Below are 11,591 nucleotides of genomic sequence, written 5' to 3'. Positions count from 1 at the left end.
AAATATTATATTAAAATAAAGAAGCAAGATAAAACTTCTTTATTTAAAGTTTATTTAAAATTAAATTTATTTTATACTATTTATTTAAAACTTTATTTAAAATTTATTTAAAATTAATTAAATTTATTTAAAAAGAAATTATTAAAATTTAAATATTAATTAATATATAATTTAAAGTAAAGTAAAGAACTAAAAGTAAAGAAAGTTATTTATGTATAGGGGAAACCGGGGCTACTGGAGTAAATTGGTAAAATCGATTATTTCTAGTATAATGATTTTCCTTGAAATTCTTGCTTGTTAGATTCTGAAATCTATTAAAAAACAGTAGAAATAATCGATTTTGCCAACTTATGCCGAATGGCCAAATAGCTCCTATTTCTTAATCAAACAAGTTATCAGAATGTTGAATAATTACTTTTAAAACGATAATTAAATGAAATTTTAGTTATAAAATTTTTTTATGCCAAAAAATAAACTATTATTTTTGATAATCTTAATGTCTAAATTGTTCACATTTTATTTAAGCATATTGTTGTTAATATTACGTTTACACAACATATTAAATTATTATTTGACTATACGTTTCGCTCTTCTAATATCGCATAGCGTTTTATGTCAGGCCACCGGTTCATCCGTGGGATGATATATATAAAGTAAAACCGGTTTGAATTCACTTAATAAGACTATTAATTAACACACATACATAAGACGTACGTATAATTTGAAAAAATAATATACGACGAAAGAATTTCATTGTTTCCTCGATGTATATACAGCGCGCAGCCGGTAGCGTCGTAACAAGAGTCTGCTTATGCCGGCATTGAAGTCATCGTAACGCAGGCGTCGCGTCGATCATTCATTCATGCCACGATCGTGACTTTCCACACGAGCGGCTCCGTTAAAGCTTTTACACACACACGTCCCAGTCCCTCCGCGACTTTCCTTGTGCCGCCTTATCCTCGCCTTCAAGTCAATCGATATCCAGCTGCTAATTTCACCCCAATTAAATGGCGTAGTTCCCGATCGTGCCCGAGGGAAAACGATGCATCAGCGATGCGCGCCGCGTACGGAGTTTCTCGCGCGTGAATGCGCACAAGCTACCATTCGCATAGACGCTTCTGTCCACGCTGCCCGACTTCTTCGTCGCCGTAACAATGAAACGGCAATTGGAATTTTGGGTCAAGTTTGCATAAGCATTCAGGTCGTCCGGCCGACGAAATGTCGATCGACGTCTTTTGCGTTTCGCGAGACGGATCGGGCTCTTCGCGCTCGACGTTCGCGTGAAACGCGGGTTCCTACGTGTTTATGACACTCTTCCTTTGCAAACTGGAAAAATTTATTTGTGTACGTCAACTGTACGTTGCCACGTACAGATACCTGATTTTCACTTAAGACATCCTGAAATTTGCAATTTGTCCAGCAGAATCTTTCGAAGACGCGCTTCTTTGCTACAGTTCGTGTAAACCGACGACGAATTTTTGCGAAATTTGTGACTATTCTTGTTTTGATGTTTCTATCATTGAGACGTTTAATTGTTCTCTCTGCGCTACGTACAGTGTGCGATACGTAATTACTAACTTACGCGTTGGCGGTAAATTACCGTACCGGTTCTAACGATAACACAATTTATGCGCATCTCGTTTGTGTAACATGTGGCGCGTTAAAAATAAAAGCCAATATCAACGAGCGAGTCACTTTCTTCCGACCTACTTCCGTGTTTATCCGCTATCCTTTTACATCCACTCTTCTCCTCAACATTAACGCGCGCGACAGTGTATCTCTCCAACAACCGTTCCAACAGCCGAGGGCGAAAAACGAGAGTGAACAGGCACTGAACAGGGCGGGATCAAGGTGGGAATAATCGATGAGACTCGCTTAATGGAATAATAACTTTTATTGCGCATAAATAACGGTGGAACACTAACGACGAATAAATATTAAATAAACAATTTACAAAAGTGAAAAGAGACACGGCGACCTCGTGCTACCATGCCCTTCTACTTCCTGTAGGCCCTGTAAGGCCCATGAGCCGACGTGTCCCAGTGAGGTGGATGTTCCACGGGCGGGTGTCCGTAGTGGACAACCTCGTAAGCAACTTTCGGCTTCGTCAGCTTGAAGATCAGCATCGCCCCGCTGAGGACCATCGACAGCAAACCGAGGGTGAACGCCTTCCACGTCTTCAAAGCGATCAAAGCGAGTGCGAGGGGCACCAAGGCGGTGGCCTTGAACTTGAGACCGAGCAGGAACGGTATCATCACCTTCTTCACGAAACCTCGACCTGTGAACATAAATGGAGACGCATTCTATTCAGAAAATGCTTCTCTCGTGAATTCGATAATCGTGAAAAGATTATCCAATCGGAATATCCGGAATTATCCAACCGATTTGAATATCAAGTTCAAGATCTGGATAATAGATAAAGAAATAATAGATGAAGAATAGATGTCGAGTCCAACGTGACGTTCGTTACATTTTGCATAATGTGTTTTGCAAACCTGAACTGTATTAAAATTATAAAAATAGTAAATCTGATGATATCTATCTCAGGTACGATAAAAAAGAACATTCAAATAATTACAACAATTTTAGATAATTTCAGATAATTACAACAAAGTCAAGCGTGCATCACATTTTTAATCAAATATATAATAATTTCGGTCACATAATTCTGTACGGTCAAGCTACAAGAATTTTCATACGTTACCTTGTTCATTGGAGGAGTCGCTGAGAGGAACGGTAAGACTTGTTGGCATACTGTCGATTAAAGACCTAGGAACGATGTTGGATCCTGCGATCGCATCCGGCAGTTTGGCCTCGAGCTGGTGGCTCGACAGGTACGCGTCCAGTTTCTCGAGCATCAGCGTGCGCAAGAGCTTCCTCTTGGACGGATCCGCGGAGTCGTACTGCGACGGCTCGTAATCCTCCGTGTCACCCTTCGGCGCGTCGCGGGATTTAACCACCGCCAAATCCTCCGTGATCGCCAGTCTATCTTGCTTCAAGGCATCGGTGAGGTAAGCCAGCACCTTCGGTTTCACGCAGGATAACATTGACTCGCTATCCGCGCATCTGTAACGTATCAGAATCCATATTGAAGGACGTTTCTAATATGTTCCTGTAACACCATCATTCGATTCTATATCTATCATGTAGAAGACATTTCTTTATGAACGTCGAATAATTAAGAACCAACTGAAATTTTACCGTAATCTTAATAGGAAGTGAAACTGGGTTTTTACAGCAATAAAATTATGATTGCTGTAAAAATTCAGTTGGTCCTTATTAAATACAATTTAAGTCAAATAAATTGATCGAATTATAATCAAATTATGACTTGCTGTAAAAATCTAGTTGGTTCTTGACGACAACAGCTAATCAAATTAGTTGATTAAACTACAATCAAATTAGTTGATCAAACTATGACAATCAAATTATGACCGTTTGAAAAATTTTGTTAGTTCTTAATAATTACAAAATTAAATTACTAAATTAAATTAAATCATTAAAATAATTAAAATAATTAGAATGAGTGTACAAATATGAAATATTTATAGTTTACCTGTGATAAATTTTTTGCAGGACCCCGACGGTGGTGTCCGTTCGCTGCGCACCAATGAGGGTGGCCAGAAGCGTTACGGAAGCAACAATGGCTGAGATCCTCATGACGGTACCACCGATTCGCCAGGCCAAACACCGAATGCCAGTTCGAACGAAGTCAACGGGGTTTTATAGCCGATGGCAGCCACGTACGACTGATGAATTTTGATCAGGGACGTGGTCGGGGCTGCCGACTGCTCGAAAGAAAAGAAGAAAGCCTCATTATCTAGGGTGTCGATATTTTTCACGGCCGCGAGAACTGCCTCCTCCCTCCGCGACGATTTCGTTTTCGTTAGCCGCGCGAGACGTCACTTCCACCTGAGCCTTACCTCCACCCAGGGCGAGGTCTACTCTATTTTGGCTTTTCGTTCGTTTAACGAAGAAAAATGAACATTTCACTGGGAAAACGAATATTCTCGCAAGAGTAAAAAATAAAATGTTGAGAGATTATTAAATTAAATGTTGAGAGGTTTGTTATTAAATCTAAATATTTCTGAACAGCGTTGATTCAAACTGATCGACAAGATCGATACACAGCGAGTTGTGAAGCTTTTTACTAAGCTTGATTTTTACAAGTTACTAAGCTCTAATCAGTTTTCCGTGGAAGAGCCGCATCTGAAAGATCTGAAAAAGCGAACTCATTCTTGGCTGCCCCCTTTTCTCTTGGGAATCACTTCCTCTCGAAGATACAAGCGCTACATATACAAGTTACATCGTGTTTACAAGGATAATAATAATATAGAGCTCAATTGAATGTTTCAGCATTTTATTGCGTATAAATTAACATAGATAACACAATCACATTACGAAACTAGTTGAAACCGTTTATTTATACTTTTTACATTACACACTTCTTACTCAGCTAAAACTAAGGAGAGCTTAGCGTAATGTTAAATCAAACGCAATTATTATTGGGTATGGCACCCCGGTGTATTACGTGACAGCAACTGATTAATTGCACTCCCGTGAGATAAGCACGCGCTGATCTACATTCATCAGAGACGCTACTTTTCTGAACTCGTTTCTACATCACACGCATCGTACTTCGTCACTACTCTCTTTCTATCTCCACCGCTCAGATTAATTGAATAAATTAATAAAATTCTTCTTACTATTTCCGCAAAGTCCTACGCGCGGAAAACTAAATAAATTAGAAAAATTCCTCTTATCATTTCCGCAATGTCCTGCGCGCGAAATCGCGGCAAATTATAACGCGAAAATGATATCCAACCCGTAAAATGCCCCTCAATCCTATGACCGATCTCATTGCGCGATCGTGTCCATTTTTGAAGGCAATGATCTAGCTGACAACGTGCCAACAGACTGCAGGAACTTTGACACGTCATCGCAAAATCGAACGATTTCACTAATTAAGTCTGTTCTTTTTAGTTGAACTGCCTGAACTGGTGCAGACTAACGCAATAATTTAGAGTAGATATACAAAAATACTTGTTTCACTCCAACTTATTCTAACCAGTGTGCACCATTTCAGACAGTTCAGCTGAAAAGAACAGACCTGTTGACTCGTGCATAAATTAAAAAAAAAAAAGAAAGAAAAAAAGGAAGGGAAAGAAAAGGGAAACGACAAACTGGCACGAAGCGCAGCAAATATCGCACTCGACGTACTGATCAGCTCCTAACGACTAAGTTTTAATCGCTTAACGACGCCAACTCCCTCGATTTGGGAATTCGCAGATACAGCCACCCCCCGGTAGGTAGATCGACTCGCAAGTTACAACGGAAATGTAAATTAATGCATGGCAGTAACCCCGTCGGACCTTCCCGCGGCGATTTTACGCGGCGCCGCGACGTCGGTGCGCGGCCCGTGATCTCCACCTCAGGCTTATTGAGCAAATATGTACGTCTAACAGCACTTGCGTCGCGGGACCGGCAACATCTGTCGCGTTCTAATTGCAGGTATGCCCGTGGTTATTCCACGGAAATTCTGCGTTTGGCGCGCGTCTACTCGGTATTGACGTGGCAGGGATACGTTCGCAGGCAGTCTCCGCCGTCCTGACCGTGTCTGGCCGCGCTCATGTACCGGTGAAACTTGCGGCTGGACGCGCTTTCCACCGCGCCGAGCTTCAACTCCTGCGGGTCCCTGAAAAGATGCAACACGCAATGATCAGTTTATCGCGCACAGAAAAGTACACGCTGCACTCAAATAAGTGTCATTTGACTCAACTATTTTATAAGTTTATGCAAATCTATATCATAAGCTCAGCATGAGCATCAGATTTATTCAAAATACATTTTGAGACTTGACAAGTTTAGCATGTCAAACAAGAATGTTAAACAAAAACAAAAATTTGGTTTATTTACTATATACAAACTTCCTTGATAAATCTCATAATATTCTCGCGAAGAGAATATTTTTTTTTCAGTATATGGTATGATAATGAATTTTTTTATAATTTGTTAAGAGCATATTTTAAAACTGTTATTAAGAAAATATTCCTTATAGAGAGAAGAAAAGCATTACTTGAAAGTGATTGAATTGATTTTCTTAACAAAATAGAATGATATAGAATAAAATTATAATTTTGTCTTAATTGATTGATTAATTGATTAATTGATTAATTGATTAAATGATTGTTTCGCGACTCCTTCGCAAGAAAGTTTAAGTTTCGCATCAAAATCTGTGGCGGCTCTTATTGACCTTCTATCTGGATATCTCAGAGAGTTTCGCTATGATATATTTCAATTTCATTGCAATTAATTTTATTTTATGGAATTAATTAATTTTCCCTTAACAGAGAAATTGCTTCATTACATCAAGCATTTTATGATTTTCGTAAAAATTGTTCGCAAAACTATTGCACGGAAAGAAAGGCTAAACTGGATCAAAGAAATTTCTGGTAAAAAATGAGTGGACCAGAAAATCCTGTTGAAGTCATCAGAGTTCCGTTCGGACTAACAAGATTTCTAATAACTTCAATCGAAACTTTTTGGCTCGTCCATACTTCGTCAGAAATTCGGTCAATCCAACTAAACATTTGTTCCGCGAACGGTCACCTCATGCAATTTTGTGGGCGACCACCGTAGTGGTTGTTCCTCGCGAGAAGGTTAACAATGCAACTCCGACTGTCTGCGGTGACGTGGGTGGTGTCTTTATGAGGCGCGATAATCTCGCGTCCTAAAAATGTATCGCACTCGTTCCGCGCGTCGACCCGATTCGCGTTGTCGTCCTCTTCTCCTCGGCGCTTATGCCGGGACAATTCGACACGAGGAGGCGGCGACGCGACGACACTATTGTCGACAGGACGGGACAATTTCGTCGTCGCCCGCGCGCGGAGGAAGTACTCACTGATTCGAGAAGTCGTAATTGTGCGTGGATGAATTGTCCGACGGACGTGTCTTCGCGGGCAACGCGGAATTGTCCTATATATTTCCGCTCCGTCGCGTCGCCGAACACACCACGGGGGCGGGGGAAGGGGGGAGGAGGGAAGACGAGGAAAGTAGTATCCTTGCCGTTTGCGCGCCTCTTGTTGGCGGAATGCTCGAAGCGCGAGGCGGAATACAAAGCCCGGGCGAGTCCGGTACGAGTCGCGCGAACGCGGCATTAAGTAAGAAGCGGGCAGAAAGAACGCGAGACCGCGAGAAAAAGAGAGAGAGCCGGCCAAGGCCAACGTGACCCGATTAACGCGATTCGGAGCGCGGGCGATACGATGCAACCGGCGCGATGCGATCTCCACCTTTCTCCTCGCTCTTGTTCGGCGATTTAATCGGCAAAGGATATATAATTGGCAGAAGAAAGGCTGCGACGTTTCAATACTTTTTTTTTCCTTTCCAATGAGCGCCGCATCGCTCACCTGTGGATGATAGAAGGGGGAGACTCTCAGTAATTTTCCGAGGATGAATTGTCACATTGGACACACCGCATGCGTCCTGGAGTTTATTGAGTTAAAAGTGTTGCAGTCTCTTTCTTCCACATTGACTGTAAGTACCCAGACAGACAGATGGACGTGAATCGGCAGCAACTCTAATAGCCGATTTCGGGAGGTTGCATTCCTCATTACTTGCCTGATCTTATCACATGGCACTCATATTTTTGTGCACATCATAAAGTGATACGAAATAGAAATACGAAAGAAATACAAGAAAAATTATCAAACTTGCTTAAAACAATATTAAAATTTAATTGTTAATGTAAACAATACAGTATATTTGCCTCAGAAATGTAATTGAAAAAAAAAAGACTTAAAGTTTCTATCATCGATTATCTCACGTCGTGACAATCAAGTCGATCTGGGTAAATGCAGTTGACTGCTGAGAAATTTTGCAGCGCTTTTCTCAATCTGTTGAGTTTCGCAGAAGTCACTTGACTCTTCTTCCAAGCGCATTGAAGAGAATTTCCGCCTTTATGATGCTCGTACTGATACATACCGCCACTCTACCCGCCGACTAATGTGTACAGACTATTACTACCGCGTGACGTTACCTGGAAAGCTCGTTGGACACGAGGTTGCTGTGCGGCGAGTAGACCGCCGGGTTCTTGTACATGCTGCAGACGAGCCTCTCCCGGCACGGCTCTTCGTAGAACCTCAGCTGCCCGAAGATGTCATCGAGTCGCGCGATTATCGGCCCGTAATACTCGTCGTCGGTTTCTTGCAGCGCGGTCGACACGGTTCCGCTCTTGGCCGCCGCGACGGGCGTCAACACTCGCTGCGCTTGGAGATGCGCCGGGCGCGTGTTCGGCGCGAAGGCCGTGTACGGATTCTTCAAGTTCGTCTTCAGGTTCGCGCCGAGGCCCGGATTTACCGAGAGCACCGGCTGCTGCTGAGCGCCGGGTCGTCGATTGTACTTGTTGACGTCGTTGAGATATCCGGAGTAGGCCAGATTGTGCGCGTTGGCCGAGACCGAATTGTCCAGGTAGCTCGACGCGATCGGCTTGACGTTCGGCGCGTACTGCGGTAGCCCGTATAGACTTTGGTACGTGGAGCTGGCGGCGGGCGCGCGGTTCAGATGTTGACCAGAGTCCTCGTACGGCTCGTCGTACGGCTCGATTCCCCATTCCTTCAGCTCCTCCATGTCCTTCCGGTACTGGATGTGCGGGTGGGTGTAGTCGTAGCCGTCGAAGTCGTCGTCGTCGTGATGGTGAGAATGAGGGTGACGGTCGTAGTACGTGGGGACGGCAACCGGCACCGGCACGTGATGATGGTGATGCGCGATCTAAAACGGAGAAAGAGGAAATAGAAAGGAAATAGAAAATAGATAAGAAAATAGGAAAGAAATAGGAAATAGAAGAAGAGGAAGTGTCGTGCGCGGAAGATTCAAACGTGGTGAATTTTACGTACCTGATGATGATGATGGTGGAACTTGGTGCCGTGGTTCGAGTAGTAGCTGGAGCAGAGCTTGAAGATGTGCGCGAACGCGGGAATGAAGAAGAGCAGCAGCTTCAAGAAGAGCTTCTTCGCGGTGCCGATGCCGAACAGGAACGGGATGACGAACATGAACTTCACCTTGATCAGTTTGATAATAAGCAGGAGCGCCAAGAAGCTCGTCAATAATTTATTCTGTATGAATTTTCCTGAAAGAAGAACATAGCGTTATAGCTTCTATGCTTATCGCGAAAATTATGAAATTTCTCTGTGCTTATTATTGTTGCTATTGTAATTATTATTATTATTATTATATTATCACATTATGTATATAATTATTATCCAATAATAATTATTATTTCTTATTATTACACAATCGTATTTTTTAAGACATGCAATGCAATCTGGGTTTCTCAGACGCGAGCAACTTTGAACTAAGATTTATCTTATTATAACTGAGGCTTTTGTGTCTCTGTTTTTCTATGGAAGAAAATGTTCAAAAATATTAATTTTCAACCAAGTTATATGATAAGGTTAAAGTACCAATGTCTGAACACTAATAACGCTAGTATCTAATTCTGAACATTCTTATCGTGATTGGTTTTTAAATATACGAATATTTTTAAACTTCCAATACAGAATATATAGATATCTTCTATGTTGAAAGTCTAAATATTCGTATTTAAAGCCAAAACGAATATCCAGAGTTAGGTAACAGTGTTATTAGTGTCCACACGTTCATACTCTTACTTTACCATAACTTTATTGGAAATCAATATTTTTGTTTTTCCTAGAAATGCAAAAAAGTTTCAATATGATAATGGCGTGATAAAATCGAAGTCTACAAACAGATTTACGCTGTTTTGAAACTCCTCAGGCTCGTCAGTAAGCGACTGAGTGTTCGTTTGGATCTCAACATCGTACGCGGAGGATTGTTATTGTCATTGTTGTTGTTTTATTATTATTATTGGACAATGAATGTTCAATTTATTTGCGAGAATGATAGCCGAATTACTGATTTTCTTGAAGATCCTTCCCTGCTCCTCCACCGCGCGGGTGCCGAAGTCCACCCTGAGGAGAGCCCCGCTCTCGTCGATCTCGCGTGGGCTGATCTTCACGGTGGCGCCGTCGAAGAAGAAGCGCGGTAGTTGGATCTCATAGTTGCGTGTCGATAGGAACTTGAGCGTCTTCCGTCGCAGCGCGTTCACGATCTCCTCGAGCGGCGATTCCGGCTCGTCCTCGAACTTTCGGCCTTGCCGTCGCGCGTCCTCTTTCCCCGCCCTCTGGTCGCAATCGTCCGCGCTGACGTCATCCACGAGATTCTCGTGAACATCGTTACGGTCCTCCGTTCCGGGACACGTCACGTCGTACGTGACGTTGTTACGCGTAAGCGTCAGGCCGTCGAACACAGTGATGTTGTCCCGCTCGATGAACGCGTTGTCCAAGTAGGTGTACGCGTTCTTCTGTATGCAGGAGAACGTCACTCTCCTGCTGCAATCTCTGAAGAGGCCGTGCCAGAGTTCATTACTCGTCTCGTTGGCGGGCCGCGCCAGGTTGAAGTTCAGGATCCTCGCGAACAGCTTGAACTTCTCGGCGCTGAACAACTCCGAGCGCGACGATGACATGATCAAGAGGCACCACAGGAGCACCGTCGTCCACCGACACATCTTCGGCATCACTCGTCGCGCGAATCAACCACGTATGTGTGTGTGTGTGTGTGTGTGTGTGTGTGTGTGTGTGTGTGTGTGTGTGTGTGTGTGTGTGTGTGTGTGTGTGTGTGTGTGTGTGTGTGTGTGTGTGTGTGTGTGTGTGTGTGTGTGTGTGTGTGTGTGTGTGTGTGTGTGTGTGTGTGTGTGTGTGTGTGTGTGTGTGTGTGTGTGTGTGTGTGTGTGTGTGTGTGTGTGTGTGTGTGTGTGTGTGTGTGTGTGTGTGTGTGTGTGTGTGTGTGTGTGTGTGTGTGTGTGTGTGTGTGTGTGTGTGTGTGTGTGTGTGTGTGTGTGTGTGTGTGTGTGTGTGTGTGTGTGTGTGTGTGTGTGTGTGTGTGTGTGTGTGTGTGTGTGTGTGTGTGTGTGTGTGTGTGTGTGTGTGTGTGTGTGTGTGTGTGTGTGTGTGTGTGTGTGTGTGTGTGTGTGTGTGTGTGTGTGTGTGTGTGTGTGTGTGTGTGTGTGTGTGTGCTGAGTGAGCAGAGAAGAGCACGTTGATATATTCCTATCCTGACTGTGTTTACGTATGACCAGAGAAGTGTGAGGTAACGTCCCGGAAGCACTGCACGCTCTGAATGCACGCTGACGACCAGTCACTGATCTAGCAGATCCGTGACTGGAACCGGCGCACTTTTGATTTCGCGTCGAAGGTCATCGTCGATCACACGCCAGCTACCGCGTGCCGGTGTTCGGATTCTTTGGTATCTACCGGCGGTGGTCGCGCGCCTTTCCTACTTATTGGAAATCTCGGCGCCTCAGCCTCGATCCGCCCCCTCCGCCAAAAATCTTGCCTGGTCTTCTCCCACCCTCCGCCGTTGTTGACGGCCCTCTTCTTCTTCTTCTTCTTCTTCTGCTGTTGCTGCTGCTGCTGCTGCTCCGCGAGGGATCCTCCTCCACGATCGGCAGTCTGCACGTCGCATCGTCGTCACCAGACGTCGACAACCGTCACCGTCGGCGAGTCGATCATGGCGAT

At 43.7% G+C, this 11,591-nt stretch overlaps 2 protein-coding genes across 2 annotated transcripts; both read right to left on the bottom strand.

The window, feature by feature from the left end:
• Positions 1–1,875: 1,875 nt before the first annotated feature.
• On the bottom strand, positions 1,876–3,683 carry LOC116840544. Its single transcript, XM_032807365.1, has 3 exons — positions 3,557–3,683; positions 2,705–3,066; positions 1,876–2,278 (listed from the first exon to the last, which is right to left on the bottom strand). Exons 1-3 carry the CDS (start codon positions 3,658–3,660, stop codon positions 1,998–2,000), a joined length of 747 nt encoding a protein of 248 aa, XP_032663256.1. The 5' UTR covers positions 3,661–3,683; the 3' UTR covers positions 1,876–1,997.
• A 660-nt stretch (positions 3,684–4,343) lies between these two features.
• Positions 4,344–10,661, bottom strand: LOC116840579. Its single transcript, XM_032807443.1, has 4 exons — positions 9,931–10,661; positions 8,892–9,124; positions 8,036–8,766; positions 4,344–5,695 (listed from the first exon to the last, which is right to left on the bottom strand). Exons 1-4 carry the CDS (start codon positions 10,589–10,591, stop codon positions 5,557–5,559), a joined length of 1,764 nt encoding a protein of 587 aa, XP_032663334.1. The 5' UTR covers positions 10,592–10,661; the 3' UTR covers positions 4,344–5,556.
• Positions 10,662–11,591: the final 930 nt, after the last annotated feature.

Source organism: Odontomachus brunneus, unplaced genomic scaffold (assembly GCF_010583005.1).
Source record: "Odontomachus brunneus isolate Ranch 3 - 2012 unplaced genomic scaffold, Obru_v1 Obru_scaffold_010, whole genome shotgun sequence".
Lineage (NCBI taxonomy): Eukaryota > Metazoa > Arthropoda > Insecta > Hymenoptera > Formicidae > Odontomachus > Odontomachus brunneus.
The sequence above is the reverse complement of the archived record's forward strand: the minus strand, read 5'-3'. Positions and strand labels throughout refer to the sequence as shown.

What these genes read in the sequence shown, in the direction of transcription:
- LOC116840544 (XM_032807365.1), bottom strand. Translation starts at nt 3,660, where the DNA reads ATGAGGATCTCAGCCATTGTTGCTTCCGTAACGCTTCTGGCCACCCTC. An exon ending in CTGCAAAAAATTTATCACAG is followed by an intron (nt 3,067 to 3,556) that starts GTAAACTATAAA and finishes GATACGTTACAG; the next exon opens with ATGCGCGGATAGCGAGTCAA. An exon ending in CGACTCCTCCAATGAACAAG is followed by an intron (nt 2,279 to 2,704) that starts GTAACGTATGAA and finishes TTATGTTCACAG; the next exon opens with GTCGAGGTTTCGTGAAGAAG.
- LOC116840579 (XM_032807443.1), bottom strand. Translation starts at nt 10,591, where the DNA reads ATGCCGAAGATGTGTCGGTGGACGACGGTGCTCCTGTGGTGCCTCTTG. An exon ending in TCCACCATCATCATCATCAG is followed by an intron (nt 8,767 to 8,891) that starts GTACGTAAAATT and finishes TCTCCGTTTTAG; the next exon opens with ATCGCGCATCACCATCATCA. An exon ending in GTGTCCAACGAGCTTTCCAG is followed by an intron (nt 5,696 to 8,035) that starts GTAACGTCACGC and finishes GCATCTTTTCAG; the next exon opens with GGACCCGCAGGAGTTGAAGC.